Source organism: Neoarius graeffei, chromosome 12 (assembly GCF_027579695.1).
Source record: "Neoarius graeffei isolate fNeoGra1 chromosome 12, fNeoGra1.pri, whole genome shotgun sequence".
NCBI lineage: Eukaryota > Metazoa > Chordata > Actinopteri > Siluriformes > Ariidae > Neoarius > Neoarius graeffei.
This window is the reverse complement of record NC_083580.1, coordinates 43122441-43139975: the sequence shown is the minus strand read 5'-3', so window position 1 is coordinate 43139975 and position 17535 is coordinate 43122441. Positions and strand designations below refer to the sequence as shown.

General features: G+C 43.7%; 1 protein-coding gene across 1 annotated transcript in view; it reads left to right on the top strand.

The window, feature by feature from the left end:
- Positions 1-14975: 14975 nt before the first annotated feature.
- The window catches only part of rictorb (RPTOR independent companion of MTOR, complex 2b), a 141276-nt gene continuing 138716 nt past the window's right edge, over positions 14976-17535 (top strand). The window contains exons 1-2 of the mRNA XM_060935914.1: positions 14976-15034; positions 15168-15215. Coding sequence (XP_060791897.1) covers positions 14986-15034; positions 15168-15215 — 97 coding nt within the window. The 5' untranslated portion in view covers positions 14976-14985. The remainder of the gene's footprint in view (positions 15035-15167; positions 15216-17535) is intronic.

Below are 17535 nucleotides of genomic sequence, written 5' to 3'. Positions count from 1 at the left end.
TGGATGACTTCGCGTTTGTACAGCTGCTGCTTCTCGTCGCTTAAAAATGGCGATCTTTCGCGGTCTTGTTATTGTTGTTGGTCTTAACAACTCTGCCCCCCTGCTGACGTAAGCGGTTCTTTCCTCTGGCCCAGCAGAGAGTTGGTGCTAGCCTGGAACCGTTTTTTTTGGCCCCAGAGCCAGTTCTTTGTCAGTGGAAACAGAAAACCCAGTTCCAAACTAAGCACTGGCCCCGAACCAGCCCTGGAACTGCTTTGGTGGAAAAGGGGCATATGTGTCAGCCCTGTGATGACCTGGCGACTTGTCCAGGGTGTACCCCGCCTTTCGCCCGTAGTCAGCTGGGATAGGCTCCAGCTTGCCTGCGACCCTGTAGAACAGGATAAAGCGGCTAGAGATGATGAGATGAGATGAGATGAGATGAGATGAACTGCATCAAGAAAAATACTGTGGTGCTTGAAAGTTTGTGAACCCTTTAGAATTTTCTATATTTCTGCATAAATATGACCTAAAACAACATCAGATTTTCACACAAGTCGTAAAAGTAGATAAAGAGAACCCAGTTAAACAAAGGAGAGAAAAATATTATACTTGGTCATTTATTTATTGAGGAAAATGATCCAATATTACATATCTGTGAGTGACAAAAGTATGTGAACCTCTAGGATTAGCAGTTAATTTGAAGGTGAAATGAGAGTCAGGTGTTTTCAATCAATGGGATGACAATCAGGTGTGAGTGGGCACCCTTTCATTCATTCATTCATTATCTCTAGCCACTTTATCCTTCTACAGGGTCGCAGGCAAGCTGGAGCCTATCCCAGCTGACTACGGGCGAAAGGCGGGGTACACCCTGGACAAGTCGCCAGGTCATCACAGGGCTGACACATAGACACAGACAACCATTCACACTCACATTCACACCTACGGTCAATTTAGAGCCACCAGTTAACCTAACCTGCATGTCTTTGGACTGTGGGGGAAACCGGAGCACCCGGAGGAAACCCACGCGGACACAGGGAGAACATGCAAACTCCACACAGAAAGGCCCTTGCTGGCCCTGGGGCTCGAACCCAGGACCTTCTTGCTGTGAGGCGACAGCACTAACCACTACACCACCGTGAGTGGGCACCCTGTTTTATTTAAAGAACAGGAATCTATCAAAGTCTGATCTTCACAACACGTTTGTGGAAGTGTATCATGGCATGAACAAAGGAGATTTCTGAGGACCTCAGAAAAAGTGTTGTTGATGCTCATCAGGCTGGAAAAGTTTACAAAACCATCTTGAAAGAGTTTGGACTCCACCAATCCACAGTCAGACAGATTGTGTACAAATGGAGGAAATTCAAGACCGTTGTTACCCTCCCCAGGAGTGGTTGACCAACAAAGATCACTCCAAGAACAAGGCGTGTAATAGTCGGCGAGGTCACAAAGGACCCCAGGGTAACTTCTAAGCAACTGAAGGCCTCTCTCACATTGGCTAATGTTCATGAGTCCACCATCAGGAGAACACTGAACAACAATGGTGTGCAAGGTAGGGTTGCAAGGTGAAAGCCACTGCTCTCCAAAAAGAACATTGCTGCTCATCTGCAGTTTGCTAAAGATCATGTGAACAATAGGGTGCATCAGTTGCCCCCTAAAAATGAAAAGTTCCTCCGATCATGATGCAGTTTTGTTTTTATGTTCCTTTTGGTAAGAAAACACACTGGGTGAAATATTTTGACAAAATTCAAGTTTAATGGTGGCACCAGGAGCTCAACGTTATGGAAAAAGCTGCTATTTTATGACTTCTATGACAACATTTCGATCACTTTTCATGAAACATTATGGCACCTTATAGAGTATACCAAATATCTTAGATACACATTTTTAGTACATATTCTAAATATATTATCAAGCACATTTTGAGTTTTAGCTGTTCATTGAATCATTGTTCAACTACTTTTAAACAATACAAATGTATTATGAATCACATAAATGCTTCTCAATCCCTTGCAAAGGTTCTTAACATGATCTCTGGGTCACAAGAAATCAATAAATGGAGTCCAACATTGTGATTCAAACCTTACATGAAAACATAAAATAAGAGGTTTTTGGCAAAAAATGAACCTCATGGTGCCACCATTAGACGTTTGAATATGGTCAAAAAATTTGACAGGATGTCTTTATTGGTGAAAAGGAACACCCAAACAAAAATGCATCAGATTTTATGAAAGTGAGGGCAACTGATGCACCCTAGTGAACAAGCCAGAAGGCTATTGGAAAAATCTTTTGTGGATGGATGAGACCAAAATAGAACTTTTTGGTTTAAATGAGAAGCATTATGTTTGGAGAAAGGAAAACACTGCATCCCAGCATAAGAACCTTATCCCATCTGTGAAACATGGTGGTGGTAGTAGTATCATGGTTTGGGCCTGTTTTGCTGCATCTGGGCCAGGACAGCTTGCCATCATTGATGGAACAATGAATTCAGAATTATACCAGCGAATTCTAAAGGAAAATGTCAGGACATCTGTCCAGGAACTGAATCTCAAGAGAAGGTGGGTCATGCAGCAAGACGACAACCCTAAGCACACAAGTCGTTCAACCAAAGAATGGTTAAAGAAGAATAAAGTTAATGTTTTGGAATGGCCAAGTAAAAGTCCTGACCTTAATCCAATTGAAATGTTGTGGAAGGACCTGAAGCAAGCAGTTCATGTGAGAAAACCCACCAACATCCCAGAGTTGAAGCTGTTCTGTACGGAGAAACGGGCTAAAATTCCTCCAAGCTGGTGTGCAGGACTGATCAACAGTTACAGGAAATGTTTAGTTGCAGTTATTGCTGCACAAGGGGGTCACACCAGATACTGAAAGCAAAGGTTCACATACTTTTGCCACTCACAGATATGTAATATTGGATCATTTCCCTCAAGAAATAAATGACCAAGTATAATATTTTTGTCTCCTTTGTTTAACTGGGTTCTCTTTATCTACTTTTAGGACTTGTGTGAAAATCTGACGATGTTTTAGGTCATATATGCAGAAACATAGAAAATTCAAAAGGGTTCACAAACCTTCAAGCACCACTGTATCAAAATTTAAAAAAAAAAAGTTTTAATTCACTGTTTTTGATCACTGCATTATCTGAAACTTACCAACTTTGAAGAAGTCTTTCAGCTCCACATACTTCAGAATCATGTCATATATCCCGAAAAGCTTTTCCCTGATACATACAGTCTGTCAATATGATCAGTTTTCTTTGTTAGCCAAAGTGGAAACATATTAACTCACACCATGGTTTAAAAACTGTTGTTTGTTTGTTTGTTTGTTTTTTCACAGTTGCTTTTGTTTTCTACATTCAAAACTAAAAATCTCAGTTTCTGGATGAATCACATTGATTATTGGATTTGCATTAGATTTTCTTCTGAAAAAAATATTTTTCAAAATCAAGCAAAAGACGGGGTGTCATGGCTCAGGTGGATAAGGCGCCATACTATAAATCTGGGGACCTGGGTTCAATTCCGACCTAAAATCATTTCCTGATCCCTCTCCTGTTCATTTCCTGTCTCTACACTGTCCTATCCAATAAAGGTAGAAAAAGCCAAAAAAAAAAAAATCAAGCAAAAGATTTTTTGTTGCTTATTTTACAACAGTGCAGGGTATTCTCTTGATTAGACTATAAGAACTGATTTTAAAAATTCCAGCAAATTCTTCTGTAATCATTTTTTCTCTTGAAAGCATGAGTCAAGTCACGTCAAGTTTATTTGCATAGCACTTTTAACAATAAACATTGTCGCAAAGCAGCTTTACAGAATTTGAACAACTTAAAACATGAGCTAACTTTATCCCTAATCTATCCCCAATGAGCAAGCCTCTGGTGACGATGGCAAGGAAAAACTCCCTCAGACGACTAGAAACCTCGAGAGGAACCAGACTCAAAAGGGAACCCATCCTCATCTGGGCAACAACAGACAACATGACTATAACATTAACAGTTTTAACATGAAGTGAAAGATTTTTTTTTTTTCATTTCTAATAATCTCAAAAGAATAGATTCTTGGTTTTATTAAGAATGCAATTTTAAGCATATTTAATTAGATAAAATCTTATTTGATAAATATAAATAATTCAAAAATGTCCAGTGTTCCAATACAAAAACTGGTGCGGATTTAAGGGGGTACAACCCTCCCCCCCCATAATAAATAAAAACTTTCAGTATTGCAGATACTGAGATATGCCCACCATTTTTTCTTAAATTAATAAGGTTTTTAAAAAATAAACAAAGTAAGTCGTAAAGTGGGATTGAGCTGAAGAGTTTATGGTATACATTTATATTTAAGAGTAGATCCTATAGGTTTTTTCACTTGTGACACAAATGCAGTGAAAAGTGAGCTGTGCGAGTTCTGCTGGATTTTAACAGGGCGCAGGAACTTCGTGTATCGACATAATAACAGCATGGGAAATAAAGCCGGGTGCTCTGGTTTCCCCCACAGTTCAAAGACATGCGGTTAGGTTAATATGGGAGGGCCTTGGCGGCACGGTGGTGTAGTGGTTAGCACTGTCACCTCACAGCAGGAAGATTAGATTTGATTAGATAGAACTTTATTGATCCCTTTGGGAGGGTTCCCTCAGGGAAATTAAGATTCCAGCGGCATCATTACAGGATAAACAGAGAACAGAAAACAGAGAAAAAACTTCTAGATAAATTAATTTAAGTATTTACATATACAAATATAAAAAGAATAAGATATGGGGGGGGGGGGGGGGCCCAGCAGGAGAGATATTGCACTTTATATTGCACATTGTCCAGTATTGCTTATTGTTAGGCTAGGCTACTGTTCCTTCCCTTCCTCTGTCCTCCTGTTATCCCTCCTCCCCTCCAGAGAGGAGTTGTACAGTCTGATGGCATGAGGGACAAAGGAGTTTTTAAGTCTGTTCGTCCTGCACTTGGGAAGGAGCATTCTGTCACTGAACAGGCTCCTCTGGTTGCTGATGACGGTGTGCAGAGGGTGACTGGCATCGTCCATGATGTTCAATAGTTTGTCCATAGACCTCTTCTCTGCCACCGTCACCAGAGAGTCCAGCTTCATGCCGACCACAGAGCCGGCCTGCCTGATCAGTTTGTCCAGCCTGGATGTGTCCTTCTTGGATGTGCTGCCCCCCCAGCACACCATGGTGTAAAACAGGACACTGGCGACCACAGACTGATAGAACATCCACAGGAGTTTCCTGCAGCTGTTAAAGGACTGCAGCCTCCTAAGGAAGTGTAGCCTGCTCTGTCCCTTCCTGTATAAGTGATTGGTGTTGCAAGTCTAGTCCAGCTCGCTGTCCAGCCACAGCCCGAGGTACTTGTAGGAATCCACAGCCTCCACCTCAACTCCCTCGATCAGAACTGGTCGTGACCTTGGTCTGGACCTCCCAAAGTCAATGATCAGCTCCTTGGTCTTCAAGGTGTTGAGCTGCAGATGGTTCCTGTTGCACCACACAGTAAAGTCCCTCACCAGGCTTCTACACTCCTCCTCTCTGTCGTCACTGATACACCCAACGATGAACTTCTGAATGTGAGACAGCTCTGAGTTGTAGCAGAAGTCGGCGGTGTACTGGGTGAAGAGAAGAGGGGCCAGCACTGTGCCCTGGGGTGCTCCGGTGCTGCTAATCACAGTGTCAGACGCGATGTCCTTCAGCCTGACGTACTGCGGCCTGTCTGTGAGGTAGCTGGAGATCCAGGTGACCAGGCAGGGGTCCACTCGCATCCTGTTCAGTTTGTCCTGAAGCAAAAGGGGCTGGATGGTGTTGAACGCACTCGAGAAGTCCAAGAAGAGGATCCTCACTGTGCCATTTGTACCTGGGGTCTGAGGAGGCTGAGGAAGAGCCGCTCCAACATCAGAAGGTCCTGGGTTTGAGCCCAGTGGCCGGCGAGGGCCTTTCTGTGTGGAGTTCTCCCCGTGTCTGCATGGGTTTTCTCTGGGTACAGTCCAAAGGCATGCAGGTTAGGCTAATTGGTGGCTCTAAATTGACCGTCGGTGTGAATGTGAGTGTGAATGGTCTATGTGTCAGCTCTGCGATAACCTGGCGACTTGTCCAGGGTGTACCCCGCCTCTCGCCCATAGTCAGCTGGGATAGGCTCCAGCTTGCCTGCGACCCTGTAGGACAGGATAAGCGGCTACAGATGATGGATGGATGGATGGATGGATGCAGAGCATTTTTTAAGGATTTTCCACTAGGAGACCAACTGGTCTGGGCAATACAATCACAGGCCCCAGAGTCCATGCGGCTGCACCGCTGCTGCATATTCTGTGATGCAAAGTGGTTCACCAATCACCATACAGACAAACACACTACAGTGACTACACAGCTATCAAGAGCAATTACCAAGCACAAATGTTATGTCAAAGACACTCAAAGTTACACAGTAATGACATCGGATTCTGACATCAGCCATCTCAGTAACCAAATTTTAGTTTTGTTTTTCTTAACCAACATGATCTTGTGTGTATATCTTATAACATAGATCTTTGTTTTCCTTGTTAAATGTATACTTACATGGTACTTGGTTAATTAATTGCAACTGATTGAACCAAATGATAAGACATAACTTGGTTTAAAATTTGGTCTCCCAGTAAAGCTGGTTTGGCATTGACTAGGAGACCAAATCTGGCCACTGGGAGACCATTTGGTCTCCCAGTAACTACAGTTAGGTCCATATATATTCGGACACTGACACAAATTTTCTTTTTTTACCTGTTTACTGAAACATATTCAAGTTATAGTTATATAATGGACATGGGCATAAAGTCCAGACTTTCAGCTTTCATTTGAGGGTATCCACATTAAAACTGGATGAAGGGTTTAGGAGTTTCAGCTCCTTAACATGTGCCACCCTGTTTTTAAAGGGACCAAAAGAAATTAAACAATTGACTCAAAGGCTATTTCATGGGCAGGTGTGGGCAATTCCTTCGTTATGTCATTCTCAATTAAGCAGATAAAAGGCCTGGAGTTGATTTGAGGTGTGGTGCTTGCATTTGGAAGATTTTGCTGTGAAGAAAACATGCGATCAAAGGCGCTCTGCAGGTGAAACAAGCCATCCTTAAGCTGCAAAAACAGAAAAAAAACCCATCCGAGAAATTGCTACAATATTAGGAGTGGCAAAATCTACAGTTTGGTACATCCTGAGAAAGAAAGAAAGCACTGGTGAACTCATCAATGCAAAAAGACCTGGACGCCCACAGAAGACAACAATCAATCAAGTTTCAATCAAGTTTATTTGTACAGCGCTTTTAACAATAAACATTGTCACAAAGCAGCTTACAGAATTTGAACGACTTAAAACATGAGCTAATTTTATCCCTAATCTATCCCCAATGAGCAAGCCTGTGGCGACGGTGGCAAGGAAAAACTCCCTCAGACGACATGAGGAAGAAACCTCGAGAGGAACCAGACTCAAAAGGGAACTCATCCTCATTTGGGCAACAACAGACAGCCTGACTATAATATTAACAGTTTTAACAGGTATAACCCTCAACTGTCCTCATGGGGCCGTCCTTCACAGGAGTGGGGCGGTAAAACTCCGACCAGACACAGGGCACCAGGATGGATCAAGCAGGTCCGAGGGGCAGAAGAGGCCAGCATCTCAATCCCAGGATCAACATGTAACTCAGAGGGACAGATGGGGGGGGGGGAGAGAGAGAGAAAGAAAACACGTTGTTAGGTATGCCCTAAAAATGACAAGTATTAAATCTGTGTGGTAGGCTTGCAGAGACGAGAGTCTTTACATCAGGCATAACACACAATGGCATGTTAATACGGTAAAATATATCATGACCTGCTCTGGCTGGATGCTTGATTGGGTGATGGGAGCACACTCCTCAGCAATGATGAGATGCAGATGGGACCCTTAGGGCTGGCCAAGACAATTCAGTTACATTTCACCGGGTCTGGGACATGCGACAGAAAGTCTGACGGCCGATTCCCTGCAGGCTACGATAGCCAGTCGAGGTCTCCACCGTCTCCACCAAAAGATTTCCTGTTGACTCCATGTAACTCAGAGGGACAGATTTGGGGTGGGGGGGAGGGAAAGAAAACAGGTGGTTAGGTATGCCCAATGTCACCTGAATAAGTAGGAACAGTATACATATTGCACCGAGTACAAGCAGGGACTCCGGCAACTAACTATGACAGCATAACTAAAAGGAGAGAGCCAGAAGGTAACACAGGCATGAGGGAGCCCCGGGACATAAAGCAGCCAGCCACTACACCGTCAACAAACTCGAGTGAGCAAGCGAGTGGGGACTGACAGCATCCATACATCCCAGTTTACCAAAACACTCTATGTCTGAGGACCCTCCAGATCTACTCCTTTACCTCATAAACACCATTAACAAAAGGCTTGACTAAACAGATATGTTTTCAGCCTAGACTTAAATGCTGAGACTGTGTCTGATTCCCGAACATTACTTGGAAGGCTGTTCCATAACTGTGGGGCTTTGTAAGAAAAGGCTCTGCCCCCTGATGTAGCCTTCACTATACGAGGTACCAGCAGATAGCCTGCACCTTTTGATCTAAGTAGGCGTGGCGGGTCATAGAGGAGCAGAAGTTCACTCAGGTACTGTGGTGCGAGACCATTTAGTGCTTTAAAGGTCAATAGTAGTATTTTATAATCAATACGAAATTTGATTGGGAGCCAATGCAGTGTGGATAAGACAGGCGTGATGTGGTCATATTTTCTAGTTCTAGTAAGGACTCTTGCTGCTGCATTTTGAACTAACTGGAGCTTGTTTATACACTTATTGGAACATCCAGACAGTAAGGCATTACAATAATCCAACCTGGAGGTAATGAAAGCATGAACTAGTTTTTCTGCATCATGCAATGACATTAAATTTCTTATCTTTGCAATATTTCTGAGATGAAAGAAAGCTATCCAGGTGATGTTATCAATGTGAGTTTCGAATGAAAGACTGGGGTCAATAATCACTCCGAGGTCTTTTACTGCTGCATGTGAAGAAACAGAAAGGCCATCCAGAGTTACTGTGTAATCAGAAAACTTACTTCTAGCTGTATCTGGTCCTAGCACAAGTACTTCAATCTTGTCAGAGTTAAGCAGAAGGAAATTAATAAGCATCCAGTGTCTAACGTCCTTAACACATTCCTCAATTCTATTAAGCTGGTGTCTCTCATCAGGTTTTGCAGAGACATACAACTGTGTGTCATCAGCATAACAGTGGAAACTAATACAATGTTTACAAATAATATTGCCCAGAGGTAACATATATAGAGAAAAAAGCAGTGGACCCAAGACAGAACCTTGTGGAACACCAAACTTTACCTCGGTACATCTAGAAATATCACCATTTATATCAACATACTGATAACGATCAGTTAGATAAGACCTGAGCCAGGAGAGGGCCATTCCTTTAACTCCCACATTTTCTAGTCTATCCAGAAGAATGGAATGATCAATGGTATCAAATGCTGCACTAAGGTCAAGCAACACAAGTAGCGAGACACAGCCCTGATCAGACGCCAACAGTAGGTCGTTTACTACTTTAACCAGTGCTGTCTCTGTGTTATGATGAGGTCTAAATCCTGACTGATGCATTTCATGTTATTCCTATGTAAATATGAGCATAACTGCTGTGCCACAGCTTTTTCAAGGATCTTGGAGATAAAGGGGAGGTTTGATATTGGCCGATAATTGGACAGCTGACAGGGATCAAGGTCAGGTTTTTTAATCAGGGGTTTGATAACTGCTAGTTTAAAGGATTTGGGTACATAGCCAATCATAAGAGAAGAATTTATTATTTTTAGAAGCGGTTCAATTACTCCAGGCATTATCTGTTTGAATAGATGTGTCGGTAAGGGATCTAGTACGCAAGTTGAGGCTTTTGATGTAGAGATTAATGAAAGTAATTCAGTTTCTTTTAGGGGAGTAAAACATTCTAACTGATGATCTGATACAGTTATATTGTTAACTACAAGGTCACTTTCATTGTCTAACCTTAAATTAGTAGTTTGAATTTTTTGTCGGATATTCTCAATTTTGTCATTAAAAAAAATTCATGAAGTCGTTGCTACTACATACTGCAGGTGTGCATGTGTTGATAGTGGACTTATTCCTGGTTAATTTTGCGACAGTATTAAATAGGAATCTAGGATTATTTTTGTTATCTTCTATTAGGGAGGAGAAATATGTTGATCTCGCAGCACTAAGAGCTTTTCTATACTTCACGAAGCTCTCCTTCCAAGCTAATTTGAACACTACCAATTTTGTTTGACGCCATTTACGTTCCAATTTTCGAGTGGTCTGTTTTAATGTGCGAGTGTCATCATTATACCAGGGTGCTAATTTTTTGTCTCTGACCATTTTCCTTTTTAGAGGAGCTACATTATCTAAAGAATGGCGGAATGTTGACTCTAAGCATTCAGTTGCCTGATCAAGTTCTGCAGGGGCTGACAGTGACCCAATCAAAGTTGACAGCTCTGGGAGATCATTTATAAAGCTCTGTGCAGTAGTTGACGTGAAAGTACGTTTAATACAGTAGCGTGGTGAGGTGCATATATTATTACTCAGACATATTTTGAATGAGATGAGACAATGATCTGAGATAACTTCAGACTGTGGAAGTATGACTATATTGTCTACGTTTAATCTGAATGTTAGTATTAGATCAAGGGTGTGACCACCATTATGGGTCGGTCCTATGACATTCTGCTTAATCCCGACTGAATCTAAGATGGACACAAACGCTGTTTTTAAAGGGTCTTCTGGGTTATCGAAGTGAATATTAAAATCTCCGACAACTAAAGCTTTGTCTAAGGAAATAACCAGATCTGAGATAAAATCTGCAAATTCAGAAAGAAACTCAGAATATGGCCCCGGGGGCCTGTAAATAATAAGCAATGGAATTAACTGGGTAGACTTATTTTTCGAGGCTACATACATTATATGAGTATGAAGAACTTCAAATGTATTAAATTTATAACCAGGTTTGTGTGTTACACCTAGATAATCGTTATAAATAACCGCGACGCCTCCTCCTCTGCCAGTTAGATGAGGCTGGTGTATATAACTGTATCCAGGAGGACTCGCTTCATTTAATGCTATATATTCATTTGGCTTAATCCATGTTTCTGTTAAACACAGTACATTAAACTCCTGATCAGTAATGAGTTCATTAACCATTAGCGCTTTAGATGTAAGAGATCTAATATTTAATAGCCCCACCTTTAGATCAAAGGTGCTGGCAGCAGCTGTACAGTCAGTATGATCTAATTTCATCTTGATTAGGTTACTGGAACAAACTCTCTGAAAATTTCTACCTTTTTGTTGAGCTCGGGGAACAGACACAGTCTCGATGTAGTGGGCCCTGAGTGACGACTCTGTGCAGCTAGCAGACAGTCGGTTTAGCCTGTTTGTCTGCTCCCTGGCCTTGGCTCTGGATTGTCAGAAATTAACTAGGCCTGTTCTGAGACTATGACCTATGCTGCAGGAAATGAGAGCAGCACCTTCCCGAGTGGGATGGATACCGTCCCGCCCTAACAGGCCAGCAGTGCCCTCAAAATTAGCCCAATTATCTATAAAGCCCACACTGTTTTCAGAGCACCACCTGGACAGCCAGCAGTTCAGCGACCATAACCTGCTGTAAGCTACATCGCCACGCCGCATTGGGATGGGGCCAGAGCATACTACAGCATCGGACATCGCCTTCGCTAATTTAAACACCTCTACAAAGTTACTCTTAGTAACCTCAGACTGACGAAGGCGTATATCATTAGCTCCTGCATGGATAACTATCTTTGAGAACCTGTGCTTGCCTAGGACCCTAAGATTACCTGCTATGTCCGGCGCCCTGGCTCCCGGTATACACCTGACTAAAGCTGCTGGTGCCCCTAAAGGCTGAGCTAATTTCACGTGCCGTATGATAGAGTCCCCTATAACCAGAGCTCTTTCAGGTTTCTCAGTGGGTGCATCACTAAGGAGAGCAAACCTGTTCGACACGTGACGCGGAGAGGAGTGGTGCTCCCGTGGGCGAGCCTCAGCGGTAGCTTTGGCTCTACACTTATGCCGCCGAGCCGTCACCCATTCGCCCTGCTGTAAGGGCTCTAATGCCGGAGTTGGGGGATTACTAACTCCACCTAGGGCGTCCAGACTTTCCCTAACATAAACTACACTGTTCTCATGCTCACTAACCTGCTCTAAAGCCTGGACACGCGCTTCTAGCATTGCAATCTTCTCCGTCAGAGAGCTAACTAATCTGCACTTATCACAAGTAAAGCTAATAGAGCTATCGCTAGTGACGGAGGAAGAATGACTAAACATCCTGCACTCAGCACACTGAACAGGCTGAAGGTGTGCCATGATGAAAAGATTCACGTACCTTAAATGAAGATCTGTTGATATTAAAGCAGATCAGATGGCCTCCGCTTGTGGACTTTACACAGGAGGAGAGAAAAAGAAAGCTTCCGGTCTCGGCGTTCTTCCGAAAAAAGAAAGAGAAAAAACCGGGAAAAAAACTGGAAAAAGGAAAGTGAAAGTGAAAAGTACAAAAATGAAAGCAACAGTACAATAAAAATGAAGAGGATACTGGAAATTTATTTGTAGAAAAAAAGTTAAAAAAAGGATTAGTAATTAATGCCGGCACTCGCGGGAAAAAGGACTCGGCGCGAACAACTCAGGAAGCAGGTGTGGATGATCGCAGAATAATTTCCATGGTGAAGAGAGACCCCTTCACAACAGCCAACCAAGTGAACAACACTCTCCAGGAGGTAGGCATATCAATATCCAAATCTACCATAAAGAGAAAACTGCATGAAAGTAAATACAGAGGCTTCACTGCATGGTGCAAGCCACTCATAAGCCTCAAGAATAAAAAGGCTAGATTGGACTTTGCTAAAAAACATCTAAAAAAGCCAGCACAGTTCTGGAAGAACATTCTTTGGACAGATGAAACCAAGATCAACCTCTACCAGAATGATGGAAAGAAAAAAGTATGGCAAAGGCATGGTACAGCTCATGATCCAAAGCATACCACATCATCTTTAAAACACGGCGGAGGCAGTGTGATGGCTTGGGCACGCATGGCTGCCAGTGGCACTGGGCTACTAGTGTTTATTGATGATGTGACACAGGACAGAAGCAGCCGGATGAATTCTGAGGTATTCAGAGACATACTGTGTGCTCAAATCCAGCCAAATGCAGCCAAACTGATTGGTCGGCGTTTCATAATACAGATGGACAATGACCCAAAACATAAAGCCAAAGCAACCCAGGAGTTTATTAAAGCAAAGAAGTAGAATATTCTTGAATGGCCAAGTCAGTCACCTGATCTCAACCCAACTGAGCATGCATTTCACTTGTTAAAGACGAAACTTCAGACAGAAAGGCCCACAAACAAACAGCAACTGAAACCCACTGCAGTAAAGGCCTGGCAGAGCATTAAAAAGGAGGAAACGCAGTGTCTGGTGATGTCCATGAGTTCAAGACTTCAGGCAGTCATTGCCAACAAAGGGTTTTCAACCAAGTATTAGAAATGAACATCTCATCTCATCATCTCTAGCCGCTTTATCCTTCTACAGGGTCACAGGCAAGCTGGAGCCTATCCCAGCTGACTACGGGCGAGAGGCAGGGTACACCCTGGACAAGTCGCCAGGTCATCACAGGGCTGACACATAGACACAGACAACCATTCACACCTATGGTCAATTTAGAGTCACCAGTTAACCTAACCTGCATGTCTTTGGACTGTGGGGGAAACCGGAGCACCCGGAGGAAACCCATGCGGACACGGGGAGAACATGCAAACTCCGCACAGAAAGGCCCTCGCCGGCCACGGGGCTCGAACCCAGGACCTTCTTGCTGTGAGGCGACAGCGCTAACCACTACACCACCGTGCCGCCCCAGAAATGAACATTTTATTTACAATTATTTAATTTGTCCAATTACTTTTGAGCCCCTGAAATGAAGGGATTGTGCTTAAAAATGCTTTAGTTCCTCACATTTTTATGCAATCATTTTGTTCAACCCACTGAATTAAAGCTGAAAGTCTGAACTTCAACTGCATCTGAATTGTCATCTCATCTCATTATCTCTAGCCGCTTTATCCTGTTCTACAGGGTTGCAGGCAAGCTGGAGCCCATCCCAGCTGACTATGGGCGAAAGGCGGGGTACACCCTGGACAAGTCGCCAGGTCATCACAGGGCTGACACATAGACACAGACAACCATTCACACTCACACCTACGGACAATTTAGAGTCACCAGTTAACCTAACCTGCATGTCTTTGGACTGTGGGGGAAACCAGAGCACCCAGAGGAAACCCACGCGAAGAACATGCAAACTCCACACAGAAAGGCCCTCGCCGGCCACGGGGCTCGAACCCGGACCTTCTTGCTGTGAGGTGACAGCACTAACCACTACACCACCATGCCGCCCCGTATCTGAATTGTTTTGTTCAAAATTCATTGTGGTAATGTACAGAACCAAAATTAGAAAAATGTTGCCTCTGTCCAAATATTTATGGACCTAATTGTATGTTAAAAAATGCTCTGGATGGATGGATGGATGGATGGACAGCCTTGGGCTGAGGTGCTCTTGAGCAAGGCACCCAACTCCCAACTGCTCCCCGGGTGCTGTTATCATGGCTGCCCACTGCTCTGTGTGTGTGTGTTCACTGCTTCAGATGGGTTAAATGCAGAGAGGAATTTCACAAGTGTGTGATGAATAAAGTCTTCTTCTTCTTAAACTTGCCTTGTGTATGTCTCCATCAATGTACAGTACATCTTTGTACTAATTTTCAGCTTTGAGTTTACATACTAGAAGTTAATACTGTGATATGTATGTATGTATGTATTTTGACTTTTTTTTTTTTTAACTCGAATATCGACCCTGGCGTTGGGAAAGGGTGATATCGCCCATCTCGCATTTCCAACGTCCTGAACAGTTCTCGCGCCGCTCGAGTTTCGTTCTCGCGATATGTCGCGGTGTTTCCGGTGTTGTGAATTGTCTCTGGAAAGATGGCGGTTAGCATCCGAGTTCGTCCTATCCGAAGTATACGGATGCGAGGTGAGATTCAGCGGCTTTCACTCACACAGCTGTCGCTTCTACTGTATCCAGAAAGTGCGCTTTTTTATCTACCAGCTGTTTTTGGGATATTTTGTTGATGCTTGGCGCTGTTTTGTGGTTTTTATGCCGACAGGTCGGAATGACAGCGGGGAGGAAAATGTACCACTGGATCTCAGCAGAGGTGGGTTCAGTCCTCTTAGCGACATGCTAGCATGCTAATATTCTTTCATATCCGGAATTTTCGGCTTGTGTTTTGAAACCGAAGCGGTTTATGGTAACGTTTTATGTTGTTTGTTTGCACTTTTGGTCATAGTCATTGAAGCATCACGCAGGCTGGGTTGTATTAAGGGTTAAGGTAGTCTGTGCTTCAGGACAAGCTAAGCTATTTTAGCTACGGGCCACAAATACAAAGCTATCGCTTGTGGATCTGGTCCGGCTGCTTTCACGCTGTGGAGGTGATACATGGCTTGTTTGGGTGTTATAATGCTTTGTAACGCTGCTGTGAAGCCGTGACATTGTTTATCGCGCATTATTCCGGTCTGGTTATCCGCCTCTGCTCATCCTGGCGGCGGGGTTTGTTTTGGTGTCTGTCTGTGTGGTGTGTGGAGTTAAAGACACGGAGTGTATCAGGGGCTTCATCACATGTCTGCTCTGACATTAATGCTGTGAGATCAGAAATGTGCAGGGCTGCAAAAAAAAAAAAAAAAATGCAAACACACTGTCTTGAAAGAGTTCCTGCAATCAAAAGTGGTGTTTCAGAGTTGTTGGTCGCTGCCCTTTAGTGTTACAGGCACCATATTAGGGTGCATTAGTTGCCCTCACTTTCATAAAATCTGATGCATTTTTGTCTGGGTGTTCCTTTTCACCAATAAAGACATCCTGTAAAATTTTTTGACCATATTCAAACGTCTAATGGTGGCACCATGAGTTTTTTTTTTTTTGCCAAAACCCGCTTATTTTATGTTTTCGCGTAAGGTTTGAATCACAATGTTGGACTCCATTTATTGATTCCTTGTGACCCAGAGATCATGTTAAGAACCTTTGCAAGGGATTGAGAAGCATTAATGTGATTCATAATACATTTGTGTTGTTTAAAAGTAGTTGAACAATGATTCAGTGAACAGCTAAAACTCAAAATGTGCTTGATAATATATTTAGAATCTCATCTCGTTATCTGTAGCCGCTTTATCCTGTTCTACAGGGTCGCAGGCAAGCTGGAGCCTATCCCAGCTGACTACGGGCGAAAGGCGGGGTACACCCTGGACAAGTCGCCAGGTCATCACAGGGCTGACACATATGCCCCTTTTCCACTACCAACGCGGCTGAGTTGGGCTGAGTCGAGCTGAGCGGGGCTGTTGGAGTTGCATTTCGACTACAACCGCGCTGAACCGTGCTGGCTGGAAGTCGGTGGACCCATTGGGTGGAGTTAGCGAAAGTGGGTGGACGTCACGTGATGTCGTTAGGCGGCGCAAACAGTGACATCAGTGATCTTTTAAGCGGTAGTCTCACGACCCGGATAGTAAACAATAAACATGGAGGACATGGAGTCGTTAGTGTTGCTGGTCTTGGTGCTGCTGTTTGTTGTCACCGACAACGCCAACAGATACTGGCAAGAGCGTATAGATGAGGCGAGGCGCATAAGGCTTCATAATTCTCGTAATTCGTAATTATTCTTCTTCCGGGTTTAAGGTGTTTACAGATCCCAGCGCGCTCGCGGGGCGTGTGGGGGCATGTGAGGACACTCCTCCTCACCAATCAGTGCACAGGGGAGTGTCTCCTCACGCCCCTAGCCTCACTCAGCTCGGTTTGGCTCGCTTCAGCCCCACTCCAAAACCGTGCGAGTTTTGGGTGCTAAGCAGGGCTGAAGCGAGCCGAGTCGTGCTGTTCTTAGATAGTCGAAACGCGAGCTGTGTCGGGCTGAAGCAAGCTGAAGTGAGCTGAAAAATGGTAGTGGAAAAGGGCCAATAGACAACCATTCACACTCACATTCACACCTACGGTCAGTTTAGTCACCAGTTAACCTAACCTGCATGTCTTTGGACTGTGGGGGAAACCGGAGCACCCGGAGGAAACCCACGCGGACACGGGGAGAACATGCAAACTCCACACAGAAAGGCCCTCGCCGGCCACGGGGCTCGAACCCGGACCTTCTTGCTGTGAGGCGACAGCGCTAACCACTACACCACTATGACGCCCTGTATTTAGAATATGTACTAAAAATGCCTATCTAAGATATTCGGTATACTCTGTAAGGTGCCATCATGTTTCATGAAAAGTGATTGAAATTTTGTCATAAAAGTCATAAAATAGCAGCTTTTTCCATAACTTTGAGCTCCTGGTGCCACCATTAAACTTTTGAATTTTGTCAAAATATTTCACCCAGTGTGTTTTCTTACCAAAAGGAACATAAAAACAAAAATGCATCATGATCGGAGGAACTTTTCATTTTTAAGGGGCAACTGATGCACCCTAACCAGTATGGGAGTATATCTAAGGGGAAA